General features: G+C 42.3%; 1 protein-coding gene across 1 annotated transcript in view; it reads left to right on the top strand.

Annotated features, from left to right (window-relative positions):
* The window catches only part of ADGRA2 (adhesion G protein-coupled receptor A2), a 214,395-nt gene that overhangs the window by 175,642 nt on the left and 18,282 nt on the right, over positions 1-20,471 (top strand). The window contains exon 8 of the mRNA XM_073653551.1: positions 13,831-13,995. Within this exon, the coding sequence (XP_073509652.1) occupies positions 13,831-13,995 (165 nt within the window). The remainder of the gene's footprint in view (positions 1-13,830; positions 13,996-20,471) is intronic.

Genomic DNA, 20,471 nt, shown 5'->3' with positions numbered 1-20,471 from the left:
TTATTTCCTTCCCGACACTATATATATATAAATATATATATATATATATATATATATATATATATATATATATATATATATATATATACACTGCTCAAAAAAATAAAGGGAACACTCAAGTAACACATCTTAGATCTGATTGAATGAAATATTCTCATTGAATACTTTGTTCTGTACAAAGTTGAATGTGCTGACAACAAAATCACACAAAAATCATCAATGGAAATCAAATTTATGAACCAATGGAGGCCTGGATTTGGAGTCACCCCGAAAATTAAAGTGGAAAAACACACTACAGGCTGATCCAACTTTGATGTAATGTCCTTAAAACAAGTCAAAATGAGTCTCAGTATTGTGTGTGGCCTCCACGTGCCTGTAGGACCTCTCTACAACGCCTGGGCATGCTCCTGATGAGGTTGCGGATGGTCTCCTGTGGGATCTTCTCCCAGACCTGGACTAAAGCATCCACCAACTCCTGGACAGTCTGTGGTGCAACGTGACGTTGGTGGATGGAGCGAGACATGATGTCCCAGATGTGCTCAATCGGATTCAGGTCTGGGGAACGGGCGGGCCAGTCCATAGCTTCAATGCCTTCATCTTGCAGGAACTGCTGACACACTCCAGCCACATGAGGTCTGGCATTGTCCTGCATTAGGAGGAACCCAGGGCCAACCCCACCAGCATATGGTCTCACAAGGGGTCTGAGGATCTCATCTCGGTACCTAATGGCAGTCAGGCTACCTCTGGAGAGCGCATGGAGGGCTGTGCGGCCCTCTAAAGAAATGCCACCCCACACCATTACTGACCCACTGCCAAACCGGTCATGCTAAAGGATGTTGCAGGCAGCAGATCGCTCTCCACGGCGTCTCCAGACTCTGTCACGTCTGTCACATGTGCTCAGTGTGAACCTGCTTTCATCTGTGAAGAGCACAGGGCGCCAGTGGCGACTTTGCCAATCCTGGTGTTCTGTGGCCAAAGCCAAGCGTCCTGCACGGTGTTGGGCTGTGAGCACAACCCCCATCTGTGGACGTCGGGCCCTCATACCACCCTCATGGAGTCGGTTTCTAACCATTTGTGCAGACACGTGCACATTTGTGGCCTGCTGGAGGTCATTTTGCAGGGCTCTGGCAGTGCTCCTCCTGTTCCTCCTTGCACAAAGGCGGAGGTAGCGGTCCTGCTGCCGGGTTGTTGCCTGCCCTCCTACGGCCCCCTCCACGTCTCCTGGTGTACTGGCCTGTCTCCTGGTAGTGCCTCCAGCCTCTGGACACTACGCTGACAGACACAGCAAACCTTCTTGCCACAGCTCGCATTGATGTGCCATCCTGGATGAGCTGCACTACCTGAGCAACTTCTGTGGGTTGTAGAGTCCGTCTCATGCTACCACGAGTGTGAAAGCACAACCAACATTCAAAAGTGACCAAAACATCAGCCAGAAAGCATTGGCACCGAGATGTGGTCTGTGGTCCCCACCTGCAGAACCACTCCTTTATTGAGGGTGTCTTGATAATTGCCAATAATTTCCATCTATTGTCTATTCCATTTGCACAACAGCATGGGAAATTGATTGTCAATCAGTGTTGCTTCCTAAGTGGACAATTTGATTTCACAGAAGTTTGATTTACTTGGAGTTATATTCTGTTGTTTAAGTGTTCCTTTTATTTTTTGAGCAGTGTATATACAGGTGCATCTCACTAAATTACTATATCATCAAAAAGTTAATTTATTTCAGTTCTTCAATACAAAAAGTTAAACTCATATATTATATAGAGTCATTACAAACAGAGTGATCTATCTCAAGTGTTTATTTCTGTTAATGTTGATGATTATGGCTTACAGCCAATGAAAACACAAAAGTCATTAGCTCAGTAAATTAAAATAATTAGCAAAAACACCTGCAAAGGCTTCCTAAGCATTTAAAAAGGTCCCTTAGTCTGTTTCAGTAGGCTTCACAATCATGGGGAAGACTGCTGACTTGACAGATGTCCGGAAGGCAGTCATTGACACTCCACAAGGTCCCAGAGTTCCAATTTTCCTTTGGAAATCAAGGTCCCAGAGTCTGGAGGAAGAGTGGAGAGGCCACAATCCAAGCTGCTTGATGTCTAGTGTGAAGTTTCCACAATCAGTGATGGTTTGGGGAGCCATGTCATCTGCTGGTGTAGGTCCACTGTGTTTTATCAACACCAAAGTCAGCGCAGCCGTCTACCAGGATATTTTAGAGCACTTCATGCTTCCCTCTGCCGAGAAGCTTTTTGGAGATGGAAATTTCATTCTCCAGCAGGACTTGGCACCTGTCCACACTGAGAAAAATTCCAATACCTGGTTTACAAACAACAGTATCACTGTGCTTGATTGGCCAGCAAACTCACCTGACCTTAACCCTATAGAGAATCTATGGGGTATTGTCAAGAGGAAGATGAGAGACACCAGACCCAACAATGCAGACGAGCTGAAGGCTGCTATCAAAGCAACCTGGGCTTCCATAACACCTCAGCAGTGCCACAGGCTGATCGCCTCCATGCCACGCCGCATTGATGCAGTAATTGATGCAAAAGGAGCCCCGACCAAGTATTGAGAGCATTTATTGAACATACATTTCAGTAGACATTTCGGATTTTATAAACATTTTTTCAAGCTGTTGTTATAAAGTATTCTAATTTACTGAGATAATGACTTTTGTGTTTTCATTGGCTGTAAGCCATAATCATCAACATTAACAGAAATAAACACTTGAAATAGATCACTCTGTGTGTAATGACTCTACATAATATATGAGTTTCACTTTTTGTATTGAAGAACTGAAATAAAATAACTTTTTGATGATATTCTAATTTCAGGGGGCAGGAGATTTCTATAGAACCCATCTACTTTGCTGCAAAAATATGCAGCGTCAAAAACTCATCGTAGGTACATACGTAGCTTCAGGCGTTTTACCACGACATAAAAATGCATGCTATCTAAAAAATCTTGAAAAAAATAGTACACTTCTCAAATAGAATTCAGTTCTAGAAATGCACCATTTTTCTACATCAGACATATCCATTTACCTGATCACTGGTCTTCAGATTTACTTTAGATCGCACATTTGGTCCACCAGTAGCTTCACCTTCTGCGGCCGAGCATATGCAGAAGTTATCTGTAGTATTCAGATGGAGAGCGCAAATATCCTTCACATGGGTCTAAGTAGACAGTGGGGTTCTCAGAGCTGTCAGACTCGGGGCTGAGCGGGCTGGTGACCATTGTTAGCAGCGCTCATGACTATGTGCCAGTCAGAGCATTAAAGGGAATCTGTCAACAGGTTTTTGCTACCTCATCTGAGAGCAGCAAAGAGACCCTGAATCCAACGATGTATCACTTAGATTACTGGGTGCAGCAGTTCTGACTCAATCAGAGTTTTTAGATTTAGCATGAAGTAGAGCTGAGAAAGCTGCCCCCGCCCACACCAGTCTCTGTATATACGATGTCTATATACAGTGAGCTACTTATCACAGAAGGGGGACCAGGAGGTACGTGCTGCTCTGTCCAACTGTCATGACTCTGTTGTCGCGTATCCCAGGGCCAGGAGCTCCTTCTCTGTCCCTAATACTAGGGGGCGCCCTAGCTACCCCTGTTGGATTACTTCTGAACAGTGAGCCCCGCTCAGTTCAGGGCCCCGCTCTCTGGAGCGAATCATTCTCCCCGGCTTCTCAGCGTCAGCGATCAGAGGATTACAGCAGGGGACATCTCCGGACAGGTGAGTATAAGAATTTTATTATTTTATTCTTATTTTTACACCTGGACACTACGGGAGCAGACACTACTACTACCGACATTGTCCCTTGCTTGTGCTGATCTCGAGCAAGGTGCAATGTTGAGGACAGCGTTCAGCACCCGGCGCTTGGGAACACAGCTAACTGTACCACTGATTCCCAAACGCCGGTACATGTGCTGCTGATGCGGCACACGTGTACCACACAGGTGCACACAGACACGGATATCTCCGGTACGGTTTTTCCGGTATCGGAAATATACGGACATGTGAAACCGGCCTAAGTTATATTGGGTACGAGTGAGATCTTTGAAAAAAAGGGTGACACATGTACTGGAAATACGGATTTATGAGGGAAGCTTTAAAGTCGTTTGTCTACATTAAAGGGGTTTTCTGAGTTAAACAGCAATGGTGTATTTTCAAGCCTGAATGCATTTCCTAGAAACTACTACTATTAAGTAGATAATGTGATTAAAGCTATCCAGATGTGTCCGATAACATCCAGGCGTGTTTGGATGTGCTCACATCTTATTTAATTGTACAGGAAAGTCTATGCTTTTCCATACAAAAACGCCCTATACATTGTTGTAGGCAAAGTTACTGTACTTTTGTTTTGAAAACTTTCAAATAGGGCAAAAGTAGAAAAAATGTTTGTTTTTTTTAAATTGGTGAATCTAATTATGTAGATTAGGTGAGTGCGCCTCCAAGTGGTGAGTTAAGTAATATCAAAAAAGTGTCAAGGAGGCTGTAAGACTATATGATATTTATCAGTATACAGCGTATATTGTACAATATATACCATATGGCCATAATTAGCCACACAGCCAATTAGTGTTCATTTGTAAAATGAGGTATTAAAGACGACCTCTGATTGGTTACGTCTGGACTTTTATATAAAACTCTCTTAGTAATGTAAATTGTAACCATGATGAATGGAAAGGTTCTCGTAGCCAGAAAAGTAGAACTCTGGCCATTTTCCACACGTTGCCGCTTCTTATAAAACATAGAACCATTCCATCTAGTATTCTTATACATGCACATTATTTATCAATGTCAGCCGCTCGCTTGGCCGGTGACTTGGTTTCTCCATTTCCAGTTTGCTCTCCAGCAGAGCTTTCCTCTCCTCCATTGTGACACAATCCTGGTGCTCAGACAAAACGTATACATCATGTGTAGTTTATGTGCGGCAGAGGATGTGAGCGAGGCCGCCAAGTCTCCAGACTACTGAATCATCCGCACCGAGCTCCATGTCCAGTTCACTTGGGTTCACGTGCGGCTGTATACACACTAGTCAATGGGCCTAGTCCATCAAAACCATCTAAGACCACATTCACACATTGAGTATTTGGTCACTTTTTAACTCAGTATTTGTAAATCAGGAGTGGAACAGTCAGAGGAAAAGTATAATAGAAACACGTCACCACTTCTGGATTTATCACCCTCTCCTGGTTTTGGCTTACAAATACTGATGTAAAAAAACTCTCCAAATACTGAACGTGTGAATGTGGCCTTAAAGAAAAAGCTCAGCTTTCTTTATTTAACTACTCCGAGATAAGGCCTTCTTTTTTTTCGTCTTTTTATTTTTCCTCCTTGCATTTAATTTTTAAGTCGAAAAAATGGGGGCTTGTTTTTTGAGGAATTTGTTAGGGTATGTGCACACATTCAGTATTTCAATGCAGTAATTTCTGCCCCATTTCTGCATCTCTTGTCAGAAAAAACGCAACGGCAAAAATGTGCGTTTTTGCATGCGTTTTTTTTTACCTGCGTTTTTCTAGCATTTTGAGGTGAAAAAACGCTGCATAAACATTGAAAGAATTGACGGGCTGGAGATTTTTTTCCTGCATCAAATCTGCAAGTCAGAAATAAGCAGACTTCAGGATACTCATTGACTTTGCTGGCATTAGGATTCCCTTCAGGTTTTGTGACAAATCTGTAATCAAAAACGCTGCAAAAAACGCGACGTTTGCACATAGACTTACAGGTTTATTTTACATTATAATATTCTGCAAAATGGGAAAATAAATCTAACTGTAGTGGAATTCAAGGAAAACTGACATTTTGCTATTGCTTTTTGAGCTTTCTTTTTACTGCGTTCGCCTTCCGGTAAAAATGACCTGATCATTTTTATTCTACGGGATGGCAAGTTATGGTTTAACCAAATTTTGAGAGTTTTTTTTTTCTATTTCATTTCTTAATTATATTAAATGAATAAAAGAACTAGAAAAAAATGTCTTCAGTCACCATATTTGGAGAGACATAACTTTTTTTTTTAATTTTGAGGCCTTGTTTTTTTGCAGGTCAAGCAGTTGTTTTTATTGATGTCATTTTGCCATGATGTCCATATCATTTTCCGATCTCTTTTTATTCTATTTTTTGGGGGACGAGAAGTCACAGAAAACAGTGATTTGGCCACTTTATTATATTTTTTGTTTTCACTGTGTAGGATAAATGTTTCATTATTGTAGTAGCTTGGACAATTTGGCATGCTGCAATACTAAAATTGTTTTTTTTTTCCTTTAGATTTTGTTATTTTCATTTGGAAAAAGAGGTGGTGGTTTAATTTTTTTTAAATATTTTTATTACATTTTTAATTAGTCCCATTAGGCTACTTTCCTACAATGAGCTTCAGCTAAATGTATTGGTTTACTCTGTGCCTTGCATGTTGCTCTTGATCTATCATTGCCTGACATTGGACCCCGTTCTGACCATCCATTTGTTTAACCCCTTTGCTCTGATCTGCTATTTTCCTGGTATTTTGACCCCGAACCATTACCTGACTACACCTTTGTCTCTTCCCTCTGCTTATGACGTACCTTCCTGGCTATTGACCTCGGACTCCTCGACTATCCTGACTCATAGCTTGTCCGTGTAAAGTGACTTAGTGTCACAGTAGTATAGATGATCCTCTATGAAGCCCAACACCTTGGCTTCATAGAAGTAACAAAATGGCAGACATGGGCACCCTATGTTCACAGATGATGTTGGTGGGCTATCGGCATTTGAAGAAATCCTTCCCTGGTCCTAACACTTTAAATGTCAATGTCACGGTTGAGAATAAACTGTTAGGATCAGAGCTCGCTCCTACCACAGCAGTTGCTTTCAATTACCTGCTGTATAATGCCGTCATGGTGGGCACATAGCCTTAGTTCGCACAATTGCTGTAAAGAACAATGGCTGTCACCAAGGAGTGTAAGAGCGTTAGTAAAATAAACTGTTCTGTGATAGGTTCCTATGGGCAGCAATGACCATATTTTTTGTCACTTTCGATGAATCTGCCTCAGACCTACCTAAATTATTCAACCTTAGTTAGATATCATTCTTGGAAAGCAGAGTGACTTGTCTCCAAAATATGCTGTCCTTACATAGGGCGGCTTAATCCGATGACAGATCGGCTTTATTAATATTTTTGCCTTACACAAAAAAACAACTCCTTGTCTTACTGGGGTTGTCAGGGTATTAATTCTGCTTCCTTTGAGTGGTTGGGACGGGAGCTGAACAGGAGTCTTGGAGGGAAGTCTATGAGGGATGGAGAGTTAAGGAGGTTAAGGGTTTTCACTTCCTGAACATAATATCATAGAAAACATGAGGCAACACTCATAGATAAGACGATTTATGTCTACGGCGTCTGAACAATGGTGACCTTACTCCGAGAGGCAAGAACAAAACAGTCTCTCAGGGTTTAACTGAGGACATCACACGGACGGATTTGGAACCCCTTTTCCCTGGTGTCTTCTTTCCCCCCTCATGGTTTGCTGCCCACTGCAGCTAAACTATGGTTGTTGGCGCGCAGCTTAGAGTCACATGTCGTGAAATGGTTCAGCATAGTTGAAGCTCATGAAAATCAGGAGACCGCGTGCCTGCACCTCAGCCGCAGCACAACCGCATCATGTGAATGAGTGTTATGTAAAACCTTTAGACCTATGTACATTTTTGCACACAGCCTGGGCTACATGAAGAGTTTTAGCTTCACCACCATCTTTCTTTCAGTACAAATGATCACAGGTTCAAATCCCCTAGGAAAAAGTAAAAAAAATCCACAAAAACCTAAAAAAAACACCCCAAACTATGCAATCACTGTAATTGTACTGACCTTAAGAATCACGTTTCCAGCTCAATTTTTCTGCACACTGAATACCTTAAAAAGAAAACCCCGAAAACTCAGGCAGAATTGCATTTTTTTACAGTTTTACTTCATTTTGGAATTTTTTTTCCAGTTTCTCATTGCATTTTGTGCTAAAATGAATAGTGTACTTCAAATCGACAAGTTTTCTCACTAAAAAACAGCCCTCCTATGTGTATGTTGACAGAAAAGTTATGACTCTCGGAAAAAACAAAAGTGCATAAAAGAAACTTGTCTGCAGCAGTAAGGGGTTAAAATGATCCATCAATTTAATGTTTGCTTATATCTAAGAGCCCACAAGGTCCTGCAGCATTTTTTGATTGTTTTCTTATTTCATTGCACTGAAAGCAGATTTGCACCTCCCCATATTACACCGCTATAGTCCCATAGAAACCTTGTTTATAGGGAAGATTAACACCAAACATGTGGCTCCACGTGTTGCATCATGCGCTGCATCCCTCTAGCCTCCTAATACGGAGAAACAGACATTTAGGCCCCAATTCATCAAGCAGTTTGTAAAACTGCCCGAAATGCTACAAGGGTTATGTGCAGCTTGGGGGACATGGTCGAGTGCAGCCCGCAAATCTATCATAATTTACACCACAAAAGAAGTGGAAATTATTACGAAAATGTAGTCCGGTTTTTGATTGGAGTCCATTTCTGGCGGAGACACACAACAGCTGAAAGATGAGCCAAATTCATTAAGAGGCTTTAAAGGCTCACCAGGAGGGCGGATCCGCTAAGCTTCTGGTCCGGGTGGGCACACAGACCCCAGGTGTTGGTGCAGGGGACCTGTGGAATTGTGGGGACTAGAACTAACTGGAAACTCAGGGGCAGACGGACAGATGGAGTGAAATCCAGCAGGGATGGATGCGAGTTGAAACACAGTAGTACAGATAATGGAGGATACCAAACAATAAACAGTAACGTCAAAATCCCAAGACACAGTTGTGTGTGTCAATGGGCCTTAAATAGGTCTAGAGAAATGATGTCATTGATCCACCCCAAGCATCCTGCAAAACCCGACGTGGAGCACAACAGAGGGCGGAGGACTGGGCAGAAGGGAGTAGATCCCAGGATATCCGGGAAAGATGTGTAATAGACATGTGCACCTCTAAATGAAATTGGTGCACCTTATTCCAGTGCTCCCTTCTTCAAAACTGAAGTGAAAAATCCTTAATGGGCTTCTGTGATGAATAGAAGTGTCTTGATGCTGGCATGTCTCCTTTTAAAAATGAAAGGGATGAATTAACTTTTAGACATTTTTACTATTTTGCAACCGTTGGTTGGTTGTTGGTGTTCTTGTGTCACACCCCCAGGTGGCGCACGTGGATTGCGGACCCACTGTGCCACACGGCCGAGCTTACCTAGGAAACGGCATATCTAAGCGGCTACCTAGTGTTCACTAAAGCTCCTGATGGTGAAGTCAGGCTTTAGCTGCAGGTAGCCACCAGGTACCACTCCTAGGCAGTCCCCAGAATTGCAGCTGCTGACCAAACGGGTCAGGTTCGTTGAGGTCTGGCTTCATTCAGACTACTAGATTCTACATCCTCTGGCAGAACGGTTACTGACACGGACTCTGGCTCCGTTCAGACAACTAGATTCTGGCTCCTCTAACAGAACGGTTACTGACACGGACATGGACTCGTCTCCGTTCAGACTACTAGGTTCAGGATCCTCTGCAGAACAGTTACTGACACAGTTTCAGACAGGGCTGATTCGGAGACTGTATTTAGCAGTTTAGAGTGCACTTATAGGCACACCTTCAGACGCTTGGGTCTCGGATATAGATTCAGGTACCGCCGGAACAGCTTCAGGGAGGAGGCACTGGCCACGCAAGGGCCAGGGACTATGGATTCAGGACTGGCCACACAGGGACTACAGGTTCAGTACTGGCCACACAAGGACCAGGGACTACGCGTTCAGGACTGGCCACACAAGGACGAGGGACTATGGGTTCAGGACACTGGCCACACCAGGACCAGGGGACCTCACAACTTACTAGTTCCACTACACACTAATGATACTATGTTGCTTCGGCACCTCCCTATTGTGGAGGGTGCCTTTTTTTACTAAATGCCTCCCATTGGCTGGGGGTATTTTACTATGTGCGTGCACTGCCCCTCTGAGAGCACTAGGCGTGGCGCTGGGAAGTGTAGCTCAAACAACACAAGGAAGCAGTAAGCACAGCTGGGATCACGCCGCGCGGAAGGGGTGGTGAGTATGCCAGCGTCCCTGCATGGAAGGGGAACTATGCAGGGGCACCAGCAATAATGTTACATCTTGGGTGTGAGACCAAAGTTGATCAATTGCAGCAAGAGGGTAAATGAACCCAAAGTATCTCAAGACCCGTTATTTATGAGTATGACAGTCCACAGCTACCACTACAATACACAGACCCTGCACTTGCCCTCAATATGCCGTTTCATCCTTCTCAGGAATCATCAGGGGACATACGTACATGACAAAGCTGGATGCTATGCTATTCTGCTATATTAGGAGTCAATGTGTACTCCACTACAAGCTAACAATGGAGTGCTGTGGACTGTCCTTGTCAGGACGGGAGTCTTTGGGAACAGGGCAGAGCAGTATTCCCCTTTAGGGCTAAATAGGGGCAGAACCATATGCCTTCACTGATGTGCTGCTGCGTTTCCTTATGGATGATGGCTCCCTCCACTGAGACAGCCCCAGGACTAACTACCACGGAGATTACTACAATGGGTGAGATCGTTCCGTTTTATATTTAATCTTTGTCTTATTCACCATTGGGGTCATTTATATGGAGTGTATTGTCTTGCCTAACGGTAATGGAATACACACCGTATACCTACTCTGTATAGTGATTGATATGCACATGGTTAGATACACTGAACATTGGGGTCATTAAACACACTCCTTGTATCTTTTTTTCCATATATAGTTAGATGCATATTGATGTTTTTTCCATTGTTTAATGGTTTGAGAATGGTTCATATCAGTATTCATTATTGGGACAAGGAGTCAGCTCCATAGGTTAATTTGCTCTTCACCTTGGAGTCTCTCAGTCCTTTTTGGTACGACAGTGTCACTGTATTTTTGAGTATTATCATATACTTTTTGTCTTGGACATTGTTATACTTCTATATTGACCTTGATTAGGTCCTACTTTGGTTTTACTAAGTGTTGTATATTCTTAAATCTAATTAATTAAAGGTTATATTTTAAATTCCCCTTGCTGCCCTACACCCAAGTTGATCCCTCAAACCAAGGAGAAGAGCACAAGCAATGCTATCTACACACCCATAGAAATTCTGTTCGTACTTGAGGATAAGCTGCAGCGCTTCCGCTCCTTGGTTTGAGCGATGAATATCTATCTCCAGACCCAGACCTGCACCATCCACTGCTAAATGGACTTACAACATAATAAACACGTTTTAAAGTTTAACTTTGTTACATTGCAGAAAAAAACTAGCGTATGAACCATGGGTTCTTTATTTAGTGCTATATGAATCCTTGTGTTATACAATGGACCCTCATGTCCTGCCAGGCATACTTTTACACAAAGTACTTCTTTGGAAAAGATAAAGAGCCCCTTTAACAAGCTGATGATAAGGATCCATATTTATAATTCATGTGTTTACTCGTTGCATTGCCAGGATTATTTTTACTCTCTAACCAACTAGATTTATTTATTTGTCTACTGGTAGTAACTTCCCTTTTGCAGTGATAATAATAGATCATTTTCCTCAAATTGTCTCCCTTACTTTGTGTTTTACTTTTTACACATTATCATAAGACGTATCATTTTAAACAATCACCTGCACGTCCTTTACATCAGGCAGTTTCTACAACCTCATGACCCACAATAATCTGGCTCTAGTCAGTGAAAGTTAACAAGACATGTTAAAGGAAACCTGTCTTGTCCCCAAACACTGCAGATATACAGTTAAAGGGGTTGTCCACTATTAGGACAACCCTGTCACGCAAGGTGTAGGAAAGACTACATGCAACATGAAGGGAAGAGGGGAAGGGAGCCCAGACACTAGGATAAGGGGGAGTGGGCTGATCTGATTTCACCCTGACTCCCCTATCGTCCCAATATTGGTTCCTCACCAATCGCCGCACAAGAACCTAAGCCCTGTATATCCCTAGTGCTTGGCCCTGGATAGGGAGGGGAGGTGGGGGGATGAGTACTAGTCAGTCCCCACTAGAAACTAAAGACAACAAGGGAGACACACATTGGGACAAGTAACTTAACTTGAGTCAACTTCAGAGACATACACCAAACGTCCTCCAAGCACCAGAGAGGAAGTAATCAGACTCCAATAGCTCCAAGTCAAACACAGGGGAACATGTGAATATTACCAGCGCCTCCCTGTAGCAAACTGAAAGTATTTAAACACCCAAACCTGGGTGTCAATTAGCAAGAGGGAGGTAGCCGCTGGGTCCTAGAGTGAGACAGATTCAAGAAGATGTCTGTAATGCCAAACAAAGAGATCTTCTGCAACCAACTGCAGGACGACTGTCTGTCACATCTGACACACCCGTGACAAACCCCTTCTCAATCTGAAAGTTTGCCCCTGTTAAAATAAAAACACTTATACTCACCTCCGGTGACAACACCATTCTAGCGGTGTCTGCATTCGCGCTTCCGGGGCTCACATGATGATGATATGCCACCTGAGCTCCATGCGCAATTAGCTCCAGCTTCACTGTCCCTGCCTTCGAATGTATTGAACATCAAGAGGAACTCAGAGAGCAGTGGCAGCCCTGACTTCCTGTTCATGTTCGATTTGTGCGAAGGCAGGGACAGTGAAGCCGGCGCTGATTTGGCGCATGCCTCAGGTGAGATATCAACCTCACATGAGCCCCGGGAATGCGAATGCAGACAGTACTGGAACGATGTGACCACCGGAAGTGGTTAAGAGTTTTTATTTTAACCGTGGCAAACATTCATATTAAGAAGGGGTTGTCCTAATAGTGGACAACCCATTTAATCCTCAGAATAATAGCGTTCCGATGTTATCCATCCGCCTTTTTTAAAATGAAAATTAAATTTATTCCTCCCGGGAGCCTCCGGCTTTCAGTCATAGAGGCGTGCCCGGAGTGCCTTCAGTCACTGCTCACAGCATTAGTAGCACAGGCTGTAAGCCCACCCCAGTACTTTGATTGACATTTCCCTCTGCACATTTGTGCTGCAGAGCGAGCTGTCAATCACAGTGCCAGGGTGCGCTTATAGCCACCGCTCAGTGTGTATGGATTGGTGTCTATAATCACACCAGAATGGCTCTATGACTGAAAGCTGGCAGCTTTTGGGAGAAATAAAGTTAATTTTCTCCTTGTTACTGTGCTTTCAGTAAGGCGACCGGACAGCATTGGAAGGTTATTAACCTGCAGATTAACCCTATATTTGCAGGTTAATAGCAACTGGGGATATGACTGGTTCCCTTTAAAGGATGAACATAATGCTTAAAGGGTTATTCCCATCTAAACCTTTCATGGCTGAGATGGGAATAATTTGTCCTTAGTCTGACCACTGGAGTCTGAGAGAGGCTTTGCTGTGCTGTTCTCAAATCTCCCCTTCTGTAATACACACCTTCGGACCTCCGGCAATCATGCATTTACCACCTATCTTGTAGATAGAGGAGATATCTTGTTTATGAGATATAAAAGATGAGAATTACATTGACACCTCTTTTAGACTATACAAATTTGCTACGAAAAAGTCATCTAGAAGGTGGTCTCTTAAAAAGGTGGACAAATATATATAGGGTATATAAGGAAAGATAGGAAAATACAAATCTGTGACAGAAACGTCTAGATTATGGCTGATCTTTTCTGTGGTCTTTGGAGAGGATTCTGTGTATTAATTATTGATTACTCTGCTTCTCTGCTTTTCTTATGTAGCTACAATACATGTTTCATCCATATCCATGTCTCCACTGTAGGTAACACCTCAGTTGACCTTCTTTCCTTATTTTCTCAGTGGCCTGATCCTTTCCAACATCTTGCTTTCTGCCAATGGTGAGTGGGAGTGCAGCGTTTCCTCTGAATATGGCAACATCAGCAAGAAAGTGGAGCTGGTGGTTTTGGAAACTTCGGCATCATACTGTCCAGCTGACAGAATAACCAACAACAGAGGAGACTTCAGGTACTGTTCCTCCATCATTTTTGCCATAAATCTGATGTCATACAATCCATCTACTTCAGATAAGGTAGTTTCTAATGCACCTGATACCTTCCATACTTCCTAAAGTTTGTAACCTCAAAACTGAGAAATCTAAGAACAAGAGCTGCCATTAAATGGCCCCAAAACATCAGGAAAAATGGTCCCTTAAAGTGTAACCGTCGTTTTAATTTTCACTTCATAAATCAATAATATACGTGAAAATGAAAAACTTTGTAATATATCTTATACAAAACTGCTTCTTTCTCTTCAAGGACTGATCATTAATTTTCAGAATTCTCAGTTATTAGTGAAATATCTGTGTTCAGTGAATACAGAATGTTACATTACTGAGATAGGAGATGGCAGCTGCTATTGATAAAATTCTGTGTAGACGGGAGGAGGAAGGAGAAGTCCTGCCTCTAGCTCCTCCCATTCTTCCCCTTATCAGTAGTAAATGCCATCTCCTATCTCAGTAATGTAACATAAAGAAGCAGATTTCTCTGATAAGATAGATTTAAAAGTTTCTTATTTTCATGTGTACTATTTATTTATTAAATAAAATTTAAAATGATGGTTACTCTTTAACCCCTTTCCGACGACGTCAGTAATAGTACGTAGCTGTGCCCTGGGAATTATGGACCAGCTACGTACTCTTACGCGAGAGGCGATTGCACCCACACACAAGTGGTGCGGGGCGATCAGCTGACACCCGGTGCACCGCTCCCGACCCCTTAACCCCCGCAGTGCTATGATTGAAGTCGATCGCAGCATTGTGGTGGCAAGAGGGGAGGTGATCGCGATACTCACCTCTCCTGCCGGCCTCCTGCGATGTCTGCCGCGGCTTCCCGGATGTTGCCATGACGACCCGATGTCGTCATGACAACATCCGGGTCACCAGGAGGCAGGACCAAAGTAATATCTCCCCTGTGTGCAGCGCTGACAGGCTGCATAACATAGGGAGCTGCTGCTCTGTATGCCATGCAGCCGATGAGGCTGCAAAAAGTAAAAGTCCCATAGTGGGACATAGTGTAAGAGTAAAAAAAAGGGTAGGAAAGTGAAAATAAAAATAAAAAAAAAATTGAAAAAAATAATCCCCCAAAAATAAAAATATATTGAACCCATAATATATATTTATTATGAAAAAAATAAAAATAAACCAATAAAAGTACACATATTTGGTATCGCCGCGTCCGGAACGACCTGACCTATAAAACTGTCCCATTAGTTAACCCCTTTAGTGAACACGGTAAAAAAAATAAATAAAAAAGAAGCAAAAAACAATGCTTTATCATCATACTGCCAATCAAAAAATAGAATAACACGTTATCAAAAAGACGAATGTAAATAAAAATGGTACGCTGAAAACGCCATCTTGTCCCGCAAAAAACAAGCCACGATACAGCGCCATCATCCAAAAAATAAAAGTTATAGTTCTCAGAATAAAGCAATGCAAAAAAATTATTTTTTCTAGAAAATAGTTTTTATTGTGTAAAAACGCCAAAACATAAAAAAAAGATATAAATGCGGTACCGCTGTAAACGTACTGACTCGAAGAATAAAGCTGCCTTATCAATTTTACCACACGCGGAACAGCATAAAAAAAACTCCATAAAAACAATTCCGGAATTGCTGTTTTTTGTTTATTATGCCTCCCAAAAATCAGAATAAAAAGAGATCAAAAAATGTCACATGCCCGAAAATGGTACCAATAAAAATGTCAACTTGTCCCGCAAAAAACACATGACTCTGTCGGCCAAAATATGGAAAAATTATAGCTCTCAAAATATGGCGATGCAAAAACTAGTCTTTGCAAAAAAAAGCGTCTTTTAGTGTGTGACAGCTGTCAGTCATAAAAACCCGATATGAATCTGGCATCGCTGTAATCGCACCGACCCGAAGAATAAAGTCGTCTAATCACTTATACCACACGAGGAACGGTGTAAAAAAATAAACTTTAGGGTTAGGGTTGTATTATGGTTGGGGTTAGGGTTGTATTATGGTTGGGGTTAGGTTTGTGCTAGGGTTAGGTTTGTGCTAGGGTTAGGGTTGGGCTAGGGTTAGGGTTGGGGTTGGGGTTGGGGTTAGGGTTGGGGTTAGGGTTGGGGTAGGGTTGAGGGTGGGATTAGGGTGGGGGATGGGGTTAGGGTTGGGCTAGGGTTAGGGTTGGGCTTGGGATAAGGTTGGGCTAGGATAGAGATAGGGTTGGGGTTGTATTAGGGTTGGGGTTTTTTCAAAAGTAAAGAAAAAAAAAATGTTGACGATATAGTGACCAGTGTAGAGCGCAAGTTCTCGCTACTTGAGTTTGCATTGGGTGCTCGTGTATGCACTGAGTATTGTGGGTGTTCGAGTGACATGCTCGTGTCTCCTCCCCATATGCTTCGCGGCCAAAAAAACGTTGCTGGTATCGCCTGCCATGCACGAGCAATCCCCGCATGTTTTCTTTTGGGTGTCTAACAACCGTGAAACATTTGGGGCAGGGACTCGAGCATGTCACTCAAGCACCCGTGATACATGGCGCATACTCGAGTACCCGATGCAAACTCAAGTAGAGAGCACTTACGCTGAAGACTAATGACAACTTATTCAGTATGATGACCTAATGTTATCAAATTCTGTCTTACCTCTGGGTTCAAAATGTACACTATACCCCTTGATAAAATCCTTGAGGGGTCTAGTTTCCAAAATGGAGTCAATTGTGGGGGGTTTCCGCTATTTAGGCACATCAGGGGCTCCCGAAATGCGACATGGCGTCCGTTCTTGATTCCAGCCATTTTTGCATTCAAAAAGTCACACAGTGCTCTTTCCCTTCTGAACCCTGACGGGCGCCCAAACGGTGTATTTTCCCCACATATGGGGTATTGGCATACTCAGGAGAAATTACACAACAGTTTTTAGGTTCCATTTCCTCTTCTTACCCTTGTGAAACTAAAAAATTTGGGGCTAAAAGATTATTTTTGTGGAAAAGTTAGATTTTTTTATTTTCACGGCTTCATGTTCTAAACTTCTGTGAAGCACCTGGGGGTTCAAGGTGCTCACTACACATCTAGATAAGTTCCCTGAGGGGTCTAGTTTCCAAAATAATGACACTTGTGGGGGGTTTCCACTGTTTAGGCACATCAGGGGCTCTCCAAAAGCAACACGGTATCCGCTAATTATTCAAGCAAATTTTACTTTCAAAAAGTCAAATGGCGCTCCTTCTCTTCCGAACCCTGCCGTGTGCCCAAGCAGTGGTTTTCCCCCACATATGGGGTATCAGCTTACTCAGGAGAGATTGCACAGCAAGTTCCATGGTGTAATTTCTCCTGTTACCCTTATGAAAATGCAAAACTGGGGGCTGAAAAACATTTTTTGTGGGAAAAATGTGAAAATTTTATTTTCACGGCTTCATGTTATAAACTTCTGTGAAGCACCTGGGGGTTCAAGGTTCTCACCACACATCTAGATAAGTTCCCTGAGGGGTCTAGTTTCCAAAATGGTATCACTTATGGGGGGGTTTCCACTGTTTAGGCACATCAGGGCTCTCTAAACGCAACATGGCGTCCGCTAATTATTCAAGCAAATTTTACTTTCAAAAAGTCAAATGGCGCTCCTTCCCTTCTGAGCCCTGCCGTGCGCCCAAACAGTGTTTTTTCCCCACATATGGGGTATGTGCATGCTCAGGAGAATTTGCACAACACATTTTGGTGTCCATTTTTTCCTGTTACCCCTGAAAAAATAGAAAAATTGGGGTCTAAAGTAACATTTTTGTAAAAAAAAGTTAAATGTTCATTTTTTTCTTCCCCATTCCAAAAATTCCTGTGAAGCACCTGAAGGGTTAATAAACTTCTTGAATGTGGTTTTGAGCACCTTGAAGGGTGCAGTTTTTAGAATGGTGTCACTTTTGGGTATTTTCTGTCAAAAAGGCCCCTGAAAGTCACTTCAAATGTGATGTGGTCCCTAAAAAAATGGTTTTGCAAATTTTGCTGTAAAAATGAGAAATTGCTGGTCAACTTTTAACCCTTATAGCTCCCTAATAAAAAAAAAATTTTTTTTTCCAAAATTGTGCTGATGTAAAGTAGACATGTGGGAAATGTTATTCATTAACTATTTTGTGTGACTTTTCTCTCTGATTTAAGGGCATAAAAATTAAAATTTTGAAAATTGTGAAATTTTCAAAATTTTCGCCAAATGTTCGATTTTTTTACAAATAAACGCAAGTGATATCGAAGAAATTTTACCACAATCATGAAGTACAATATGTCATGAAAAAACTGTTTCAGAATCAGTGTGATACGTTGAAGCGTTCCAGAGTAATTACCTCATAAAGTGACAGTGGTCAGAATTGTAAAAATTGTCCCGGTCATTAACGTATAAACCACCCTCGGGGGCAAAGGGGTTAAGATCCAGATTTTAGGATTTTTGGCAAATATGAATTTTCTGAAACGTATCTTCAACTAACCCAAGGCCTTAAAGTGATTGTCAATTAAAACTTATCTCTTATCCCAAAGATAAATGTATGATCAACAATAAAATTGGAACATATTTGTCACTGGAGCGATAGTGCGCATGTGTGACCACTGCCCACCATACTATTCACCTCTGTGGATGAGTAATAGATGTTATTCATGGGACAACATATTTTTTTTGAATATGCGAAGACATCACCTTTATAAAAAGAAGCTGTTGTAGTGATGAGTGTTGTAGTGATTAGCTACGTGTGCATTGCTGACTTTACATTCACATTATGGAATTTCATTATTATTATTATTATTATTATTATTATGCTTTATGCAGCACTTTACAGACATCATAATCACTGTCCCCATTGGGGCTCACAACCTACATTCCCTATCAGTATGTTCTTGGAATGTGGGAGGAAACCAGAGGAAACCCACGCAAACACAAGGAGAACATACAAACTCCTTGCAGATGTTGTCCTTGGTGGAATTTGCACCCAGGGCCACAACATGTAATTCAAAGGCCAGGTTTGCCAAAGTCAAAGCCTTACAGTGCAGATAGACAGGAGTCCCAAGCATTATTAGATGTGGTGATTTCAGGTAAAAGTACATAGTTCCATACACAGTTCCAAGCTTAGGTTGGTCTCTTTTCTCTCCAGGTGATGTGGACCTGCACTAGATCTTCTTCATATAACACAAGTTTACCAAACAAGGGGGTGAAACAAGCCCCAGGGTTTTATTTAGGTCCATATTTTTGCAATTACAGGGAATCTGTCAGCAGGTTTTTGCTATGGAATCTGAGAGCAGCACACTGTAGGAGCAAAGGCGCCTGATTGCAGTGATGTGTCACTGTGACTGCTGAGCTGTGTATAACCTCGCCCACACCCATGTTTGGAAGCTTCCTGTGTACACTGCACATTGTCAGGAAGCTGGCAGTCAGTGATGGGGGCAGGGTTACAAAGATAAACTGGACTGCCTTGCATGTGACCCACAGTCACAATCTCCTGCCGAGAAAACACTGATTGTATTATACACATCCATGGATTACATTAAGTTACTCTCAGAATAAATAGGAAAAACCTGAAGACAGATTCCCCTTAAATCCTGCGCCTAGGGCGACTCTGCATGGAAGGGCGGCTTCTCATAATGCCCTGATGTAATACTATTATACAAGTGACATGGCTTAATGTTTTTTTGGATGGTAAATAAGAGACACAATAGTTTAGTCACTCCCATTTATAACTAATTCCATGTTTGACCCAGTAATTGGAACTATATAGCTGATTAGCAAACACAGCCATTTAGGAATCTCATGACCTCAGCCTGTTTTCATGGCGGTAGTAATACTTATTTTATAGCTGTTCTTCCGTGCGCCACATTAATTTGTTTGGCACTAATATTAGATGATGGTGATCCCTGTGACAGAAAATAGGTGCTAATATGCTGACAGTGCTGGAGAGGGGTCATTGCCACATTTACAAGCAATTTTATTTTATGACACAGTGAATCATAGGGTTAGTCTGGGGGAAATAATTGGACAAAGGATCAGAAAATTTGCAAAATATCATAGTCCGTTCTGGCATATGCTTACTATATTAACTCTCGGGACAAAAGGAATGTAAAAACTCGGTTGTGGTGTTTTATTACAAGATGGAGGTAAGTGATTTACTCCCAAGGGACCCCCGCCATAAAGAGATGGCAAGAAAAGAAGTATGATTGAAGCGATCCTATAATGGACACCTGGATGTTAATAGAAGTTGCAGATTGTGGAGCGACTGGGTTTGGCACTGAAGGTGTTAAACCGGGCAGGTCCGATCCCATCTGTAAGCTATTAGCTAGAGTCGTAGTGAAGGCTCCTTTCACATGGTCGGTCCTGGCAGAACGCGCAGGGCGTAAAACTCAAGGTGTTGGAATTTCGCTTGGCCATAGAATAAAGGGCTATATGCCGTGCAGAGCAAACGCTCTCTGTAGCTTTATGGAATATAAATTATCGGTACAGCCAATGTGGCTTCAATTAGCCGG

This window comes from Phyllobates terribilis, unplaced genomic scaffold (genome assembly GCF_046119375.1).
Source record: "Phyllobates terribilis strain yellow unplaced genomic scaffold, ASM4611937v1 Scaffold_11__3_contigs__length_659146591, whole genome shotgun sequence".
Lineage (NCBI taxonomy): Eukaryota > Metazoa > Chordata > Amphibia > Anura > Dendrobatidae > Phyllobates > Phyllobates terribilis.
This window is presented reverse-complemented; position numbering and strand designations above follow the sequence as displayed.